Below are 21,221 nucleotides of genomic sequence, written 5' to 3' on the forward strand. Positions count from 1 at the left end.
GTTATAGACTTTATTTTGCCCTAAAACAAAAATTATTAAGAAATTTAAAAAGCCCCCATACGACACTTCTGCCGTAAGTTAAAGAGTGAGGTATCATTCAGATTCTAAAGTGATACTGCAGCATTATGGTTATTGATTAGGTTACAATATTTAGGTAATATAAAGATGCATTAATAATAATGCCTTCATGATTGAATCAGTCACACCACCAACTAGAAAACAATTGATGCTCTAAAACGACTAAGACATTTTTTAAACATTGCTAATGATGGCAATGGGCTGGTCACATTTGCTGCAGAACCGATGACCGTTGGGATAAGCGCATTCTAGGGCGGAGACTACGCCTCGGCAAGCGTAATGTAAGCCGCCCTCCAACTAAATGGGGTGACGATATTCGAAAGTGGCGGGCAACGGCTGGCGCAATGATGACACAGACAAGTTTACAGATCCAGACTTATGAAAATTATAACAGACTTTTGTTGGTGTCAGGGTTGAAATATAATTACTAAGCTATTACAACGATGATTTGCTCTAATATAATTTATATATGTATAGTACGGTACAATTTTTTCCACTCCAGTGAATTATTTAGTCTATGGAAAAACATAATATGTAATGTGACAATTTGACAAATGACATTTCATATGAGTTTCCGTATTTTTATTTTGTTATCTATCGTCACCTAAGACATATCGTTCGATAAGATTCCTCTTTTGTAGTTTTGGTTTCTTTTTTTTTATTTGTTTTTTTTCTATATGTTTTTATTTTTATTAAGTTATTATTTTATGTTATATTACGCTAATACGCCAAAAATATAAAGTGGGTCAAAGTGCAGTTTGTAATGTGACTCATTTTTAATGATTCTTTTTGTTTGCAATGTGTTTTAGTTTGACCATGTTATTGTTATTGACATAAATCTTAGATATATCACACTAGTATCGATTCCAAAAGCCTAATGGATACACCGCCTGTACCAAAACCACGAAGTGCTTTTCCGCAGCAAAATGATGTAAAAAGACCAATCCCTCTCCCACGAACAAAGCCACCGATTAACAACGAAAGAGTTAGTGCTTCAAATTTATTACGCTCTATAGGCTCTGTATCCAAGCAAATTACAGAGGATGTGGCACATAAAGTCAGTAGTTCAGCAAAATCTGCAAATGAAAAAATTGAGAAATCAATCATAGATGGATCTAAGTTTGCAAAAGGGACATTGGAAAAAACTCTAACTACATCTAAAGCAGTCCGAGATTCAGTAACAAAAACGGTTTTAGAAAGTACAGCTGGTATAAAATTTCGTATAGCTAAAAAATCTGATCATGTTGTTGAAGAATCCCAGAAATCTATATCATTACCAGCAACAGATGTAAGTTTTTTTGATAACATTCAATTTCATTCTCCTCTTTTAGAACAGAAACGATACAAAAATGAGGATGATCCCCATTCTCTGAATAGACTGCCTGGTTTACAACTAAATGCATCCCATCTTGATGATTTGTCTTTATTTTCAAATAATTCAGATTCAAATATTGATACAGCCAGTAATTTTTCATATGATAGCAAAGACTATGAGCAAACTGATACAAATTTAAATGTAGAAGTTGAAATGACTTATGATACTCCAAAACCATCTAGAACAAATAGCATTGTAAGCATTAGATCAGCACCAGAAATACCTGAAAGACGTAAAAAAAGAGAAAGCATAATGGAGGTTATGAGACAGAACTCATTATATGAAAATTGGACTTTGCCAAATCCTGCAAAAACCACTTCCCAAGCTGTGTCTGTGGCTGAAGTTGACACTGTTCCCCGCCCAAGTAAGAGTACTATATATGAATTTGATCCTTTAAATAATGAGGTCTCCTCCACACCAAAATATGATGGAGTGAGCAATGAGTTACTATTACTGGAATCTTTCTTAATAGGTGATACCTATGAGACAATTATATCTACAGATAATGGAAATGATGAGTGTCTCTATGATTTTAGTGAAACAGATTATTTCAATCCTCCTACACCACCTGAAAGATTTGATAGTCTTTTTCCTAATGAAAAATTATCAGAGGTATTACATGCCACAGTTAACGACAAAGACGCAAGTTCTAGTTGGTATGTAAGTGAAAACACTGCCCAGGTGACAAATTCTCAAGTTGACATAAAAACATCAAGCTCCATGATGCAAAAGTTTTCTAATATGTTGAAACGAGATGTTTTAAATAAATCTAGCAGGCAAAGTGTTCAAAAAGTAGAAATAGTTAAGAGACCTGCTATAAATAATTTACCTGTTGCCTATTACTGTGGCACATTAAATAAAGTAGTTTCTGGTGTAGTTGAAGATTTGTTTAAGAATTCTCAATCACGTTACTGCACATTGTCAGATCAGAAATTGATGTTCTATTCTGATCCCACAAACTCTTTGTTAAAAGAGGCCTATACTCTTGAAAATATTCTTAGCGTACAAGTTGTGCTACCTCTTTCCTCAAGGTAAATATAGTTTTTCTATTTTTGTCTGAGTTTCAATGTTTTTTTCAACAATTGAGATTTATATTGTCATTATAATCACCATAAGACTTATGTGATTTGTTGTTCTCTTATTGTACCAGCACAAGCAACAACTCATACTGCTTCGAATTGATGGTGTCAAGCGGTGTGCGGTGCAGTCCACGAAAGGTTCTCTTCAGCTGTACAAGTGCACCTGAAAGACGAAACTGGGTCCGAAAGATTGCTGAGAATTTAACAAATGGCTTTCCTCCCAAATATACTGCTGAGTTTACAAGATGCGGTTGGTGCTATCTGAAGGTAAAATATTTTGAAAATTGAAAAGGCAAAAATATTCTCTTAAAAAGTATTTATTACTACTATTTAATTTTGATTAATTGTTTCTATTGTTATTAAAAGAATGGCATGTTTCAATCAACTAAATCAGTATGATTGATATTTTTATTAGTATTATAAAAACATTACTTTTTTGTTGAGCACTTTTATGTGTACATTACACATGTGCATATTTGGAAATTCAAAATAAAATTAAGAAATCCAACTATTATGTCATTTTTGCTATTTTAGATATAGGTGTTGGTTGCATCTGTAGAAAGTTGTCTTTCAATTTTCATTTTTAAAAGGTGCATTTAATTATGCTGTAAATTTAATGCTGCGAAAATAATAATGTGTCTAATTATTTTATTTATATTAAATCTACAGTGTATTGGCCAAGAGGCCACAGTGTCGTGTTGCGACAGTATCTGATTGTAAATGTGATAATTGTGGAAATAGATGTATTAGGTTCAAGATTTAAATTTATTTGTCTTTAGAAAGAAAGTTCCATACAGTGGTTTCGCGTATTCAACTTGCAATGTGTCGGCTTCGAGAAGGGAGAGAACGTAGAGAATGGACTATCGTCACACTTCTCTCTACCCTACTCTTTAACATATTTTACAATCCTGCTTCGATTACTATGCAATTTGCAACATTCTAATCATTTACACATTCAATGACACATTATATGAATGGTATAACAGGCATCGTGATTGTTGTAGTCTTATTATGCATTCAATCATTATACAATACATACGAAGAAAAAGAAAGTTCGTCCCTGTTGTTTTGTCAATTGACATTTTATAGTCATAATTGAACTCTATTTATAAAATAAAAATAAAAAAATCATCTTCACGCTGTATCCCGTACACAGCGGGATAGGCAGAGGGAACCTAGTGTTAAGACACACTTTCCGCCGTTTTCTGGAGGCATTGCATTTATAATTAACTTAACTATATTTGTAATACTACTAGTAGGATTAATATGCAACTTCGAATATCTTAGTTATGTATAGAATTTCTGTATTAATATTTCCATGTAGCCACAGTAAGTACATTTACAAGTTGTTTTGAGTTGAACTCGTTATGTTCTTATTGTATACTATTATTGCACTATGAGAATGGCTTGCATGTGCGAACTGCGAATATATTTTTTATCGTGAATTTGCTTACTTTTCAATTACGCGACTGGTTTCAATTTAAATAATGATATTATTTATTTAATTGCCCTAGTGAAAGTCTTTAAAATTAACTTGTTAATTTAGTCTTATTTGTTTAAAGAATATATATAAAATATCCTTAAAAATCAACAAATGATAATTTTAATAATTTACAATTTTCTCAAGACAGCTTCCTTAAGCCTCGAGAACTATCTAAATTACTAATTTATTACATTTATATAAAGAGATATACCTTATATTATTTATCATTTAGGTACATGATACATTTTTATCTAGATCGTGAGTAATCAAGCTGTTTGTTATCTGTATCGTTCATTGTTTTGAAATCTCTATCGAAGCTTTACTTGCTGATAATTATACTTATAAGGCCCGCTCTATTATTTAACTGAATATAATATAATTTATCTGACATTAAAATGGTACAGTAAACGCGACTGGTTGTGGGTTCGATCCCTGCTCGAGGAAGTAAAATATTTATTTAAATTTATATTTTCGTTTTCCTCGCTCTAGTGTCGAAGCAAAGCGCGGCGTTAAATTCCGCCACTCAATACGCAAAGCCTTCAGAATGTTACAGCTAACGACTTAGTTTGCACCAGTATGAATTTGTATATTCGGAATTAGCTATAACTATGTACACCTTATGAATGCTTTTTTGAAAATTTTCTAATCTATGATAACAAAATAGGAGTTTAATAAAAAATAAAATAATCATATATATTTGGTATATGATTAATCTACCTACAGTTGCACTTTTATATGTATATCTTCTTTTGATATACCTAAGTCTAAACTTATATTGCCTTTGAAGGTTTGGAAGAATGTCTTAAATTTGAACGAATTTATTTTAATACTTCTCATTATAAGCAACAATAAACTTATACGGTTAATATCTAATAAATTACATGGGATGCGGTTGGGTTAGATTAATAATGATTCTAATATTTCCTCCACAGGAAGGTGTAAGTGGGGAGTGGCGTGGCGCGTGGCTCATGCTTGTTCGACGCCTGCTACTTTACTGTACTGACACTGATGGTATGAAAACTGTGGATTTAAGGAAAACTCGGTGTGTTGGTGAGTTGAAATTATATGCAAACTACAGGAAATATTACACTTTCCTTCATATTACTTACTCTAATTTTAATAAATAAATAATTATTATAAATTAATCATAAATATGTTGTTATGCATAGCGCGGCGTTAAGTACCGCCATTCAACACCTAATGCTTGGAAATTAGGCAGAAAGTGGAGTGAGTGAGAGTGAAAGTAGTGTTTAACACTAGGTTTCCAGATGTGAAGCTAAAATTTTTTTTTCGTAAAATTGACCAATGAACGCCAAAGAACATTTTTTTTATTATTTTAAATATGATACAATATCACGACTATCTTCTGTAAAATAAATTATCATAAAACCTCAAAGGCAATAACCACTGTGTGGCCTTTTTATTTATTTAGATATTTTTTACTGCACCCGTCTCTAAAAACAAATACACAAGAAATACGATTGAAAAAGATTTACAAATTAGCCTTGTCACGTGTAAAATGAATGTGTAGGCGTGTACAAATATATTTTAATCAGTGAAAATACACAGTTATTAACTAACTGCGTTTAATATAAGGCCCAACTATGTTAATATAGTGGAATGTATAAATTTTGTTTTTTATCTTCAGGAAGTCTAGTCAAGGTGATTTATTATTGCGTATTACATATCCTTTATACTCGTATAGACATCCGTTCACATATCAATGCATAAAAAAATAATGAATCATTTTTAAATATTAAAACACCATAAATATTGACAAATTGATGATATATTATATAAAATATAAGTAATATTCTAAGAATAAATTGTTGAGTATTTGATATTTGTTACTAAAATATAATGATTTTACTTTTTTACTCCTATAAAATAGGTTACTTGTAGTGTACCTCCTATTTATGTATGCATGACTCCGGCATACGATACCGGGCAAATGAGTCACGTATTCTTGTTACCGATCCGTCTAACCTTGTTTAATTATTTAGACAATAGCATATGCAACGCCAGTGAAATGTTATTTTTTCTAAAAAACTAATGAAAAAGATTAAAATGTGTTAAAAAACAAAAGTAAAAAAAAAACTTTTAGTATAGTAAGCTTTCTATAATAAATAAGGAAATGAATAAAACATATTTTTCTACTTACAAAAAAAAACTTTTAGGATCTGATAATATTAATAACAATACTAATGTTTTTCATGCAATACTTATTTATTACGATTTTAAAGGAAAGTACTTTTAATCAAATACATATTGTAGGTATGTTATGTAAAACAAATATATAATTAAACTTTTGCAATATTTATTGTATCAACATTTGAATGAGTCCACTTTTACTAATATGGCTTGATAGTAAAATTCTAAGTATAATAAAATTACAAAGAAACTAAACATAGCAGAAGTTAGTCGTGGCGCAGTGGCACAGGCGTGTGACTGTAAACGCGAGAGGTTGTGGGTTCGTTTCCCACTTGGGGACATGAAATATTTAATATTTTCGTTTCTTCGCTTTAGTGTCGAGGTAAAGAGCGGCGTTGACTTCCGCCACTGAATAACCCCCTTGTCAGAAAACCATTTTACGGGTACGCCGCCCGACTCGAGCGTGTTATGTGGGAATTGTAAAACCCGGCGGCAAGAGCCTGCTAGGCGCCTCCTGGGTCCGCGTCAAGGGCGCTGGGTCCCTCAGCCTACCTTGCTGAGTGCGGGATTTAGCGTGAAGCTAAATATATCAACCCTTATGTATATATCTATTACATCTATACCTTTAAGTGATTAATATCATAATCATTTAAACTGACTTGTTTGTTCCACCAGTGACTAAGGAGGCAGAAGAAGAAACAAAACTTATATGTCCGTCGGATGTCGCTGAAAATCTTCTACTTGATTGCCCCCAGGCTACCTTATATTTACGTTTCGCACACGACAGAGAACTGAAGGTATTTTGAAAACTATATATTTATGTTACAATTAAATAATTATTACGTAATTACAATTGTCGTCTCAACTTTGTTTGAGAATTATTGATATTTATTAGAGAAAAGTGACATATACATATTTCAATAGTTTATATAATGCTAATGACGACAATAAAAAATAAATATATATTTACGTTTTTTAATAATTGTTTTTAATATTTACGTTTTTTTAAAATATTTAAAAACCTTAAAATTAAATAATATATTATTAGGAAATGATATTAGACAAATAATAATTCTGGCCAACTTTTTGGGCTAAAGTACCTCTCTAGCGCAGGCATCGTGTATATTGGCGAGAGAGACCTTCAGCATTGCATGTGTTTTCGTCTTGAGCGTGATATAATAGGTCCAGTGTGATATGATACTTTGTAATGGGTTTAGACTTATATATTATATTGAAACAGAAGGGCCGTTTGCAATTTATTTTTAACTACCGGCCCCCGCGCAGCTTAACATGCTTCTTTTTTATTTAATACTAGCGGACGCGCGCAGCTTCGCTTGCGTATTTTAGGGTGAATTCTAATAACCCATAAAACATGTGTTCAATGAAATATTTTTAAGAGTCTAAATTTCAAATTTTATAAAAATCGGTGGCGATTTAAAGATTTTTCCATACAAACTTTCAACCCCTTATTTGCACCCTTAGGGGGTGAATTCTAGAAAACCATAAAATATATGTTCAATTTAATATTTTTAAGAGTCTAAATATCAAATTTTATAAAAATCGGTGGCGATTTAAGAATTTTCCCATACAAACTTTCAACCCCTTATTTGCACCCTTAGGGAGAGAGTTCTAGAAAACGATGAAACACGAATTCAATACTTATATATTATATACTTAATTAAATACTTTTAAAAATCTAAATTTCAAATTTTATAAAAATCGATTTAATTTTTTTTCCATACAAACTTTGAACCCCTATTTCACCCCTTTAGGGTTAAAATTTTTCAAAATCCCTTCTTAGTGGATGTCCAGATTACGAAAGTAAACATCTGTCCAAATTTAACGTTTCTACGCACAGCGGTTACGGCTGTGCGTGCGTCTTACCTCAGTCAGTGAGGACAAGTCCTTTTATATATATAGATTATTTTAATTTACTTAGATATAATTCTTTCGTAAAAATATATTTAATAATGTTAACATGGATTGTTTTTAGGCTTGGAAGTACATGATAAAGCTCGCCGCTCACAATAACGGCGCTCGCCTCCACCACCAACAGCTTACCAAGGATGACATTCCAGTAGTGGTTGACAAGTGTATAAGCTTCATTTATGCACACGGTATGTTTTCATATAAGGTATATAATGTATATACACAGTTTAAACAACTATTAGGCTACATTGAATTTTTTCTCTTATTTCTTTGCGAGATAGACAAAGATTACCTAAATACAATGTGTCTGAGAGTAGGAGACTGGAGATTTCATATATGTGATATTAATTGACTGACAAAATATGGCTCTTAGCAGTAATTATTTATGTATACATATGTGTGTGTTTAATCATATAATTAACCTAACAAATACTGGTTCGTCCACCTATTCTAAATTAAATATTAACATCGTAATATCGTCGCATAAGCGACTTTATATTTCAATATAGTGAAGTACTTATCATTTAAAAATCACAACTTTTAATAACAATAAAACAATATTCAAATATTACAGGTAGTTTATCTGAAGGTATCTACCGAAGAGCGGGTAGTTCTCTAGTACTAGCAGAGCTGCTAGCTCGTTTCAGGCGAGACGCATGGTCGGTACAACTGACACCAGGCCAGCATTCCGAACATGATGTCGCTGGAGTGTTAAAAAGATTCTTTAGGGACTTACCCGAGTCTCTCATACCGCAGAATGAACACGATACACTTACTTCTGTTTTAGGTAAGTGTTCGAAATAATATAAGTTTATTTTATTAACTGATCTGAAACATAAGCTATAATACTGTAAAGTTTCATCATTTCTAAAAGTGGAACAATCGTCTATACTCACAAACTTTTTATTTATGATATTGTGAAGATGAAAAATGTGTAACTTTTGCTAAACCAGCATTTACGATGGACTTGTTCATCAGATGTTCCAAATTTCCAATTTTTATATGTTAATATAAATTACTCATCATGCTCTACAATATTTATAAAGGGTGCATTTAAGTATTTCTTAAAGTTTAGTTGGACCACTATGGTTACAAAAAAGCTTACAGCTATAAAAAAAGTTTCATTCGATTCCTTCCGTCCATCAAGTTCAGACAAACAGACAGAGAAAAAAAAAATCCTTAATGTATTCTATTTCATGTGTTTAGATATAAAGGAGGCCAGCGAGCGGTACGCGGCGTACAAATCAGTGATGAAGTCACTTCCTCTGGTCACCTACAACGCGACGCGTAAGCTGTTCGCTCACCTCCACTTCCTGCACACAATGTCGCACGCGAACAAAATGAACGCGGAGAACTTGGCGTCAGTGTGGGCCCCCACTATTATGCCCACTGCTTTGGTAACTACTATTATAGTGGTTCATTTCATTTTTTAACGTTTTCTGAAATATTTTTTAAATTATTATTGGTAAGTAGGCAGAGTAGGTAGAGAGAACTTGAACACACTTTTTCTGCATTTGCCTTCAAAGTTTTTACTATTGTAATTGAATAAATTAAGCCGTTTCTAAGATAAGCGTGCACAAACGGACAGAAAAAAAATAAGTCTTTGTTCTGGGTTCTATTACATTGAATAACGCCGCCAATAATAATTTTCATCAGTTACAATATTATTATATGTATAGATTTTTTACTAATCATTACTCTTAATGTTGATTCTTATATACAACATTACTATGTATATATCTTCTTCTTCCTGGCAGGGTCTGCCTTCCTACTTAACCTACTCCACTTTGCACGATCTTTTGCGTCCTCGGTGGTTAGACCATTGGCTCTCATGTCCTGCATCACGACATCCAACCAGCGCTTCCTTGGGCGTCCGGGAGGTCGCGCCCCAGGGACTGGTATAGCAAGGCACTTGCGTCCGACATAGTTCTTAGGCCGGCGCGTAACGTGGCCAAACCATCTCAAGCGACGCTCTTGGAGCTTATCCGCTACGTCACGGACCCCAAGACTACCTCGAATGAATGTGTTGCGTATGCGGTCAGACCGCGTTACGCCGCACATCCACCTCAGCATCTTCATTTCCGTGACGTGAAGCTCCTGAGTGTGCCGAGATAGTGCTGGCCAACATTCGCTGCCGTATAAAAGAACCGGTAGGACGATGCTCTTGTATATCAGCCCCTTGAGCTTGGGCGGTATTCTGCGGTCGCAGACCACACCAGTGACCTCCCGCCATTTGGCCCAGGCAGCGCTTATCCGGCCATGGACATCGTGGTCGATGCCTCCAGACTCGTGCATGACAGATCCAAGGTACCTGAACTTCTCCGACTTAACGGCTGGCTCAGGACCTATAAGGATGGTGCTCGAGTCCCGGCTCCCGCAGACCATGTACTCTGTCTTCGACACATTTAGTTTAAGACCGCCGTTCTCAAGCGTACCCTTCCAGAGGTTCACTTTACGCTCCAGCGTCAGTCGGTTCTCGGCAATGAGTGCTATATCGTCGGCATACATCATCAGCCATGGAGGCTGGTCCTGGATGTGAGCCGAGACAGTATCGAGCACTACATTGAATAAGAACGGACTAAGAGCCGAGCCCTGGTGAACCCCCACTGTAATCGGGAAGGGTCTAGTGTCGCCAACAGCAGTCTTAACCATAGAAGCGGAATCGTGGTACATGCCCCTGATAATCTCAATATAGGCCTCAGGGATCCCTTTGGATCGCAATGCCCACCAGATACACTGACGAGGCACACAGTCAAAGGCCTTCTGCAGATCTAAAAAGGCCACGTGCAGAGCTCTCCTTTTTTCCCTGTATGCCTCCATCAAAGTTCTGAGGGCGAAAATGGCGTCCATGGTGCCCGATCCTGGCTGAAATCCATATTGAGACTCAGAGACAGTACACTCTTGGCGGAGCCTGAGGTCGATCATGCGCTCGAAGAGCTTCATGGTATGACTCATAAGCTTAATGCCCCTATAACTACCACAATCTTGAACACTGCCCCTTCCCTTGTAAATAGGGGTAATAAAGCTAAGCCGCCACTGATGCGGCATCTTACCAGTGTTCAAGATATGGTTAAAAAGGTCAGTAAGCATGAGCACACCAAGAGAGCCCAACGATTTCCACGCTTCGATCGGAATGTCGTCAGGTCCCACCGCTTTTCCGTTCTTCATGCGTCGAAGGCAATTACGTGTTTCGTCAAGGGTTATTGGGGCAATAAGTCCGAGGTTAGGCGGTGGGTCGTGATGAAGACTGCATGGGTGCTGAGTATTCAGCAACTCCTGGAAGTAGCTTCGCCACCTCTCCTTCACAGAGTCATGATTACAGAGCAGCGTGCCCTGGGAATCTCTGACGCAAAGACATTTTGCGATATCTTGCGTCACTTTATCCACAGTTTCAAGTTTATCAATGGTGACAAACTCTCACTGCGGGCTCTGGCTACAGCTCTTTTACTGGCACGTTTAGCTACTGTGTACTCCAGTCTGTCTTCAGGAGAGTTGGATTCCTGCCACTTCTTAAAGGCAGCCTTCTTTTCACGAGTCACCTCCTGGACCTCGTCATTCCACCACCATGTCTCCTTGTCGATGACACGTCCTCCCCTAGAAACGCCAAGAACTCGCCTGCCTGCCGCAATGATTGCCGACTGAGCCCGATCCCAAGCATCCTGAGCAGTCTCGGTGTTAGTCGAAAGATTATGACTTTTCACCTCTGCCAGGAAGTCGGTCTGCATCGGTCCATTCAGCAACCACCACTTGATCCGAGGCCTACGTTTCTCGGCTACTTTCTTCTTCGGAGTGACGTTGAAGTCCATGACAAGAAGACGATGTTGGGCCGTTAGGCTTTTGCCTGGAATGACCTTACAGTTAGTTACCCTGCTCATATGACACCGTCTGGTCAATAAGTAGTCTATTTGAGTTGAGTGGGACCCGCACTTATACGTGATAAGGTGCTGAGAATTCTTTTGGAAGAACGTATTCACGACGGCCAGATCAGACGCAATACAGGTTCTCAGAATGTTTTCTCCCTCTGCATTGCGAAGACCGTGACCAAAACCCCCGTGAACACGTTCATACGGCTCAGCAGCCCTACCGACGTGCCCGTTCAAGTCCCCCCCAACTAAGACCACTTCGGTACACGGCACAGCAAGTAGCACCCCTTCATACTGCTCCCAGAATGTCTCCTTTTCGGCCGCGCTACATCCCGCCTGGGGAGCATAGGCACTGATTAAGTTTGTGATAACGCCCTCAATCAGTACCCTCACTCGCATCAAGCGGTCGGAGCGACGGTCAACTTCAAGGAGCCCATTCTGAAGCTCTTCAGAAAGCACTACCGCTACACCGTTTCTACCCGAAGGTGACCCAGTGTATATAAGCCGGTAACCCTGTCCGATGTTACGGGACTTATTGCCCTTCCAGCGTGTTTCCTGGAGGAAGGCACACTGGACCCGACGTCTCATGAGTACATTTGCGAGTTCCCTGCATCGTCCGGTCAGAGAGCCAATATTCCACGTTGAAAAGCGGAGTTTCCTTCTGGGTACTAGCGTCTTTAGCCGTGTCCGTACATGACACGGTAGCCCTTGCCCACTTGTCGCAGGTGTAGGGCGATGTGCCTGCGCGTCGTTTTGCGGCGACGCCCTAGCCGTACCCAGTCTTTTGTTTCGTTGTCGGTCCATTTAAGTGGCGGTTGGCGGTTTTTAAATGGAGCGACTGCCGTCTGACCTCCAAAACCCCTTTGTGGGGAAAAACCGAGGGGAGAGGAAAATAGAAGGGGTAGGATAGGTAAAAGGAGGGAGCTAAGGAAAAGAGGAGGGGAAGGGGGGGAGTTAGGACACCATTCTTACGGACTGGATGAGGATGTAAGAGTGGCGGCTCGAGGATCCGGGGTCGCGTACCCGTATGCCCACAAACGAATATCGGACAGATATTAGTCAGGACATCCTCTGGAATGACTACTATGTATATATATATTCTTATAATATAATTAATATTTCCAGACAAGTCAAACACTCCAAACAGCGTGGTCGGCGAAGGAACAATTAGTGGTTAGAGATCTGATAGCCAGTTACGAAGCTATATGGGAGCCGACTGAAGCCGAGATAAGAAGGGAAGCTGCTATTAGACGCGTTTTAGTCAGAGTGCTGAGTAATTCCCTGCCAACCTCTCCTAAAGCAGCTGGTGACCTTCGAGCTTGGATCTATGTACTGGACAGGAACACGTGCCATCAAGTGTCTGTACGTATTTAGCTGATTGAATTTTGTATGTGGAAATTAATTATTTTCATTGCCTCACTCGAGCACCGATTGTGCTCGACGGCCTCTGATTTTTTTTTATATTAAATCTATCTTAACGTATGTTTTATTTTAAAAAAATACCTAAATATAGGCGATGTAATTTTATCTCTTCAATTACAAGTCAAAATATATATTACCACTAGAAAATATTAAAATTGATTTAACCACAATTTTCGACAATAATATAAACTTAATTTCATCCTAACATCGTGTTACAGCTGACGCCGAACAAAACGTGTGCCGACATTTGCATTGAATTATGTGAAAAAGCGAAAATGGAGTCGCATTTACTTACTATAGAAGAAGTGATTTGTAATGAATCCATGCGTCGAGTCGTTCACATTAATGAAATAGTACTAGATGTAGTACTTCGATGGAGTTACTGGGACGAGGAGGATAGGAAAGATAATTATCTGTTAGTTAAGGAGAATAAAGTACTACAGGAAATGGATTCTATGAAGCGTGCTACGTCCTCGGTGTGCGGTGAACTGAGAATTGCAAATGAATCGACAAAAACGTTTAAACTTCACATATTTGAACTGAATAACTCGAAACTCGGCTACTTTAAGGATAGGCAGGTGAGTGAAGAAATGAATAAGTATCATTGTTTGTAATTAACATATTTTTTGGATTTTGCATAAAATATTAAAAGAATAAATACTTTTTATATATCACATATTTTCATCATTACACATCATATAGTTATATACAGAGGTCTCGTTTAAAAAATATATAATTTACAAAACAAGTGAATTATAAACAAAATCATCACGCTTGATCATGCGATCAAGACAAGAAATCCAACGAGTGCTAATCGTTTATTACTTGTATATTTATATTTTATTATTTTAATGACTTACAATACAATATTATAATAATTAACAACAAAATTTGCTTTAAATTATATAAATGATTATATTTATGATTATATTATTATCTATACCGTCGCTTACAGTCAGACAGTGTACCACTGCGTCACGACGGCCTCGGTTTCTATTTGTTATATCCCTATTTTTGTTTAAATTGCATGGTCTACAAAAAAGTATGTGCAGTGATTTTTTTATTTTAATTTTAGGGCTCACACAAAATAGAAGAATGGAATGTAAAGGATATTCTCTGGTACATAGGACACGAGCCTAAGAGAAACCCACAATCACGATGGGCAATTACTTTTATACCTAGGAATAATAAACAAAAGAGGTAATTATATTATAGTTATGTATATTATTGTATTTTTTTATTATAGTAAATTTTTATATCGCCTGGCACTATTGACATTTATATGAGTGAAAATTGGCAGCTTTACAAGGCAAAAACTCACTTTAAAGTTTGGGATGTCGATATTTTTATATGTACGAAAATGAATGATAAAAACCTACAAATTCATCTAAGATTTGAGAATCTAACATGAATTTGTAGATTTTTATTGATGTCAATTAATAGTGACAGGTGATAATGTTTGTATTTGATAGTTGAAAAAAAAAGTATGAAAATTCATACTTTTTCTTATCACATTAACTTTATTAAATAAGGCTTGCGGCTTCGCCCGCGTTGTCAGTGGAAATAACTAATAGTTGTGTCTGACAAATCACATAACTTTGAGCTATAACGAAATTATTAATGTATAGTAGCCTTCCTCGATAAACAGAGTATCCATCCATATCCAATAGATAATAAATGCAATTACACGAATAGTAAACATAAAATAAAAATGAATAAGAATGTACAAGTTTTCAAAATACAGGGTCAACTATTAAATTTACACATATTCTTGCATTTTTTGTCGTGATATTTTGCTCACGATGACAATGTGTAATTCGAATAATTTGAATATGTAATAGAAATAACATAATATTAAAAAATTCGTCGCGTCTTCGCTGCGCCGCGGCACTTACTTGGTAAAATGCTTTTTTTGTATTAAAATGTTTTTCCATAACTAGGAGCAAAGATCGTCCATGGTTCGGGTGTACTATAGCGGGTGCGGTAACAGAGGACCAGCTGAAATGGATGGCGGCCATGACCTTCGCGGAGCACAATGACATCCTACCAACGCCGCGACTTGTCATCACTTGAATATTATTAAGTTGTCATCCGTAAATTACGTCACACTTTAGATATCATGGAATTAGTGTAACGTAAGTTGTGGATAATCTTTTATTATAAGTGTTTTTTTTTTATAATTTAAATCTAAGAGGAAAATCTTTTGAGGGAGGGTGACCTAACGCGAATCTTCTATTATTTATATATTTTTCTTCTTTTCTATTATTATCTATATGGTATATTATTTTTGTTAAGTATTAAGAAAATGCATAAGTTAATTTGTTAGTTTCTTAATATGTTTTTTGACACTTCGTGTATTTATGTAATATTAGTTTTGTATAAAATAGACGAATTTATTTAACATTATTATTATTCCGTTATACATAGAGTACTGCTCAATCAAAATTCTCATAGTTCAAACTATATTATATAAACTTTTCAAAACGAGTCCAAATATATGCATTTTAAAAATGCTAATGTTAATCAACATCATTATTTTAAGTTTAGGTTGACATTTAACATTATTTTGTTGTAAAAAAAGCATATCGTAATATATTTCAGTATTATAAGTTCAGGTGAAGGAAGCTAATGCATCAAATATTATAAAATCCAAGAGAAATCTTTTAGAAATCGTAATAAAATGTTTTTACTTTACAAATAATATTAATAATAACCTGGATGTTTTATAATTCATGTAACTGGCAATGTTACTATTTGGATATTTTACACAATTTTAGATAATATACAGAATACCTGTATTGTCCAGGTAGTGTAAAAAAACCGTTTTTTTATTTCATGTAAACCAGGTCTTTTATTTTAATTAAAATTTAATTTAAAGTACGTACATTAATATTTTCAAACGTTGTTTGCTGTACTAAGTTAGTTATTTATATCAATAGTTATTTTCGTGATATTATGATGGTAAAAATTAGGCATTTATAATTGTAAAAAAATCTAATATCTACATTTTTTAAAATTGTAGTACAATTATAAAGTTGCACATGTCGAAACTTTTAGTTTTAGTTTTCACATTTTATTAATTAAGGTTTTATATCGAATATTATTTTTCTCTTGCCAGTTTATTTTTGCTCATCGCACGAATATCAGTAAACATATTCCCAAGTAAAATAAAAATAGAACTAATACAGTGTATCTTTCATCAAAAAATTAAATTTTCTCGTATAAAATAAAAAAAACGAAATATATATTTTAAAATGAATGTAGCTTAAACTCATATACTGCCTGACTCCTTTAGCATATTGTATAGACGTAGTTTAGTTACTAACATGATGTTACATTTTAGAGAATCTATTGACTATTAACATCTTAGGTCATATGAAAGAAGTTACCTTTGTATTTACTTTTTACGTAATATATTATTATATTTATATTTTTCATAGTTTAATCCCCTGTTGTTTTACATCTGTTATATAACATATAATATGGTGTATTAGTATGCTCTACAAGTATGACGTGTTCATTTGTCTCAAAGATTATTTATTCAGTAACCAGTTTTAAATATTTTACATTGGAAATGAAAAACTGTCTCCACGTTCGTCGTTAACCAATAACAATTATAATATAACTTTGAATTACACCAACTTAACCAAATTATATATTGTATAAAACAAAAAATAATCTTAATTAATGTATAAATTTTGTTTGTTTTTTATATACTTTTTTTAATTTAATAGTAAAATCTCACAATTAATATTACATCTAATAAATATGCTCACTTGATGTGACCATCGTTGTTGTATTAAAAAAAATACGAATTTCATTTTCTTTTAAGTACAATCAATTACAAATTTAACATATTTATAGAAACCATATGTGCCTACAACCTAATTATAGGGGCAATGGTCTGGATGAAGTGTTCGAATCTCTTGTCACATTGCGAGTTCGAGGTCTACTGGTCACATGTCTGTCTGTACGGGTCGTGCTGTTGAACGGGAGCGCAGTGTGAATTGAGATCTGTTCATTCATTCATTACCTTCCTTTACTCCCTTAATAATTATGTCAATTTAAATTATTCGCAAGAATAATTAAATACTATATAAATTAGATAGATATTTAAATATTTCGCTAATTTTGTAAAGGTGTAACGGCAGCGTTAAGTTTGGTTTATATTAAAAATATCGCTTATATCTATTTAAAATTGAATACAACTTTATCCTGCACAAAGCAGGGTGGGTAAGCAGAGGGAACCTGGGAACCTAGTGTGAAGAACCTCCGTTCCATTCCTGGTAAGACATTTCCATTCCCCATTTACCACTTGTATACATAGCATACTACGTTACTGTACTTAAAATATAAGTGACTTTATTTTATTATTTAAAAGTGGGAAACTGTACATCTCCGATGCATCTTTACAAAAAGAAGAGTCTTTATTACATATAACTATAAAATGTATTTTAATGACTATATAACTGATTAAAAAATATCATTAATGAAATATTCTTCAAACATTGAACAACCCAGATTGTTTCTCCGTGGTGTTATGTATTTAAGATTTGGGCTATAAAGAACTCATATCTAAATTTAAATATAGAAGTCAAAATTATTAGGTTTTATAGGAATATGTGATGAAAATACTCTATACCAAAGAAACATTTAATCTTATACACGTTTACAAGAAAATTATTATATCCATATACAAACTTATTAAAGTGCATTTACATTGTATAATATAAACGTATGAATTATATCCATTTAATTATGTGTCATCCTCGTGAGAACATCATCATTGATCCATGTAATTTTGTTTACAAAATAAAATATAGCAATTAGCTTTATATTTCAGACGCCATCGTAGCGCAGTTGGCAAATGTCCGTGAACACGTGATGATGCTATGTAAATTCCGAACTCGAGGTGAATGATTTTATTTGAAATATGTATTTAAATGTCGCTTGGTCAAGTAAGACTGACCAACCGCGCTAAATACGTAAGATGGCATGCCAACTGATAGTCTTTATGGAGTTTACATTTATCAAAATTGTACTTTGTCCTCTTAAAGGTGTACCTATTGTATTTGCTGTTTAATGCAAATATTATAAGCAGTTATATTAACTTGTGGATATATGTGTAATATTATTAATATTATTGCATATTATATATTTTGCATAATATGATTACGTAATTGGTAAAAAAATGTAATGTTTACATATTTATTGATGTAATATTTTTTCTTAGTTTGTACATTTATGTGTTGGACGGTATATAACTGTGCACAGAAAAAAATGTACCATAATCATTTTATTTTCTATCTAATATACAAGAGGGTCGTTACATGTATTTAACATGTATAAATAGAAAACACCTTGTAAAGTTGTGAAATAAAAAAATAAAATAAAAAAAATATACACGTAATCATATAAAATTTCAAATAAACACTTGAATTCTTTTCAAATTATATTTTTGTGTATAATCTAAATGTTTTTCATCATAAATTAATTGTATCCTGATGTAACTTTTTGAATAGTCGATAGTTTCATGTGTGGCATGTAGGCAGTGTTGCAATGTAATGTAATATTCTGAATACATATTTAACTTTCATTCATTTTAATTAGAACATATTCCTATCGACAGTTTTATAGAAATTATAATGACATCTGAACTAAATAATAATTATCCAGCGACGTAGCGTAGGCGGTCACAAAGCACGATTTCTACAAGGGTAAAATGGTTTCCTATTTAGTTAGGTTAAGTGCGGCGTTGGGTTCCGCCACTTTTTGCCCAATGTCTCTTAAAATTAAACATGAAAAAAAACTATCATATTTGTAATGTGACGACGTGGAACATTTTTTGTGTCAATTCATATAATTGTAAACATATTTATAATGTTAACATGTATAATTATAATAGTTTAAGTACATATAACCTAACCTTATGCTATATTCATATATTTCAAATGTCTATACTTAGATTTACTGCAATATATTAACCCACGTGCGGCTTCGCCTGTTTAAATTAATTGTTATATTATAGCCAAATTATACAAAATGTTTACATAAATTGTAGTCTATCGGTTATTTTGATGAATGAGTTTTATATATTACTGTAAAGTTGCTTCTAAATTCGTTGAGTAATTTTTGTGTGAAAAGAAATTCTCAAGAAGTTTCACATTTATAATATTATATGTAGGGTATAATAGATAAGGTACCTTAAGGATTATTCTTATTTTAGTATTTATTGATTGAATATACAAGGATAACAGGATCAAAATTATAATAATTAATTTCATAAAATTTAATATACTTACTAAAATTTGTAAAATTATGCTGCGTTGAGGAAATATATATAGGAAATATAATTTAAAAATGATTTGCTTGGTGGGTTTGTATTTATACTTTTATAAATTATATTTCTATTCCATTTATATTGCCTTTTGTGAAGCTATTGCTGTGTACTTTGATAAAATAAAATTAAGAAATACTGAGTATATTGTCTACATATAGTTTACATTCCAATTTAAACATGATATGTTTCTTATTCTGTATGTATGTAATTATGTATAGTAAATAAAATATTTGAAGTACGCATATCTGTCTTTTACTATAAACCTTTTACTACTACCGTTATTATTTTAAACTTCTCATTTATATAATAGCAGTTTTAGATACATAACAGTACGAGGGAGCGGTCGGGGCCGGCCGTGCCAGGCGCGAGCGTGGCCGCACGCCACCGCCCGCAGGACGACCGCATCAAACCAAAATTACTTTTAACATTAATAAACCATATTACTCTAATTTGCCTTTACTTTCTACTTCTTTTAACAAACCTTTGAAAACTCCCCGTAATGTGTACCAGTTGTTTTTTACCTCCATCTGATATCGGATGACTTTTTTTGTGAAGTTAATTTGCTCTATCTATTAAATTTATAATTATGGCATTTAAATACCGAGTGTAAGTCGAGCGAAAGTTTACGTGACTGTTATCATTTATCAAAGCGAAGGTTGTAATTACCTAGCGCTCTCAGTTGCTATGACAGACAAAGAGGCGAAAGCTAACCAATTAACTGAAGATGAGATCAATAGGGTATGTACGCTAACAATGAAACTGTTATTTTATAATTTCTTATATTTTATAAGTATATTTTTGTATCTTTGGATAAAAAACTTTGGTACGTATCTACTTCGTTTTACCTATATTTTCTACAATTTTAAAGTGTGTTCGCTCATAAAATTATAACGGGCGTAATATAATATTTATACTGTACTCCATATATGGAAGAGTCACCATTTTCTCATGGTTACGTTACGACGAATGATCTATTCACAAAATATTTAGAATGAAAATTGGATTGTCAATACTGTAGGTATGCCTACTACACAATTTAATACCGAGTGCGTAACATATTTATCGATTATTTGAGGCCATCGTGGCGCAGCGGCACAATGGTGTGACTAACGCGGCGGTTGTGGGTTCGATCCCCACTCGAAGAAGTGATATATTTACGTATTTACGTTTATATTTCCATTCTCTTCGCTCTGGTGTCGAGGCAAATCGCGCGGTTGAGTTCTGCCACTTAACACGTAATGCCTCCAGAATTCGGCAGAAAGTGGGGAACTAGGTTCCCTCTGCCCACTCTGCTTTGTGCTGGATACAGCGTGAAGCTGAAAAAAGAACACTTATAATATTCTTCAATTATACTTAAAACTTTAAACGTATCTTTAAACGAATAATCATTTTGAAGTAATATTATTTGTACTAGGCTACGCTGTATCTAGTAGGTCGCCTGTAATGTTACACTGAAACGCTACGGCTCGAAACGAAATTGTATGGATGTTACTCTAAGCTG

The 21,221-nt window shown here is 34.2% G+C and overlaps 1 protein-coding gene across 1 annotated transcript; it reads left to right on the forward strand.

The window, feature by feature from the left end:
- Window positions 1-649: 649 nt before the first annotated feature.
- Window positions 650-19,961, forward strand: RhoGAP15B (RhoGAP_ARAP and RA_ARAPs domain-containing protein RhoGAP15B). Its single transcript, XM_085206209.1, has 11 exons — window positions 650-2,484; window positions 2,604-2,799; window positions 4,948-5,065; window positions 6,842-6,963; window positions 8,160-8,283; window positions 8,670-8,882; window positions 9,302-9,492; window positions 13,084-13,320; window positions 13,599-13,958; window positions 14,456-14,580; window positions 15,321-19,961. The coding sequence occupies exons 1-11, from the start codon at window positions 956-958 to the stop codon at window positions 15,451-15,453; spliced, it is 3,348 nt and encodes a 1,115-aa protein (XP_085062335.1). The 5' UTR covers window positions 650-955; the 3' UTR covers window positions 15,454-19,961.
- The last annotated feature ends 1,260 nt before the right edge of the window (window positions 19,962-21,221 follow it).

Source organism: Heliconius melpomene, chromosome 21, assembly GCF_056956725.1.
Source record: "Heliconius melpomene rosina isolate 202511_hmr_F chromosome 21, ASM5695672v1, whole genome shotgun sequence".
In the NCBI taxonomy this organism is placed as follows: domain Eukaryota; kingdom Metazoa; phylum Arthropoda; class Insecta; order Lepidoptera; family Nymphalidae; genus Heliconius; species Heliconius melpomene.

Excerpts from the sequence above, each read along its gene's own strand:
- RhoGAP15B (XM_085206209.1), top strand. The coding sequence starts at position 956 with ATGGATACACCGCCTGTACCAAAACCACGAAGTGCTTTTCCGCAGCAA. Across the intron at positions 6,964-8,159 it reads CACACGACAGAGAACTGAAG|GCTTGGAAGTACATGATAAA; the intron begins GTATTTTGAAAA and ends GATTGTTTTTAG. Across the intron at positions 14,581-15,320 it reads AGGAATAATAAACAAAAGAG|GAGCAAAGATCGTCCATGGT; the intron begins GTAATTATATTA and ends TTCCATAACTAG.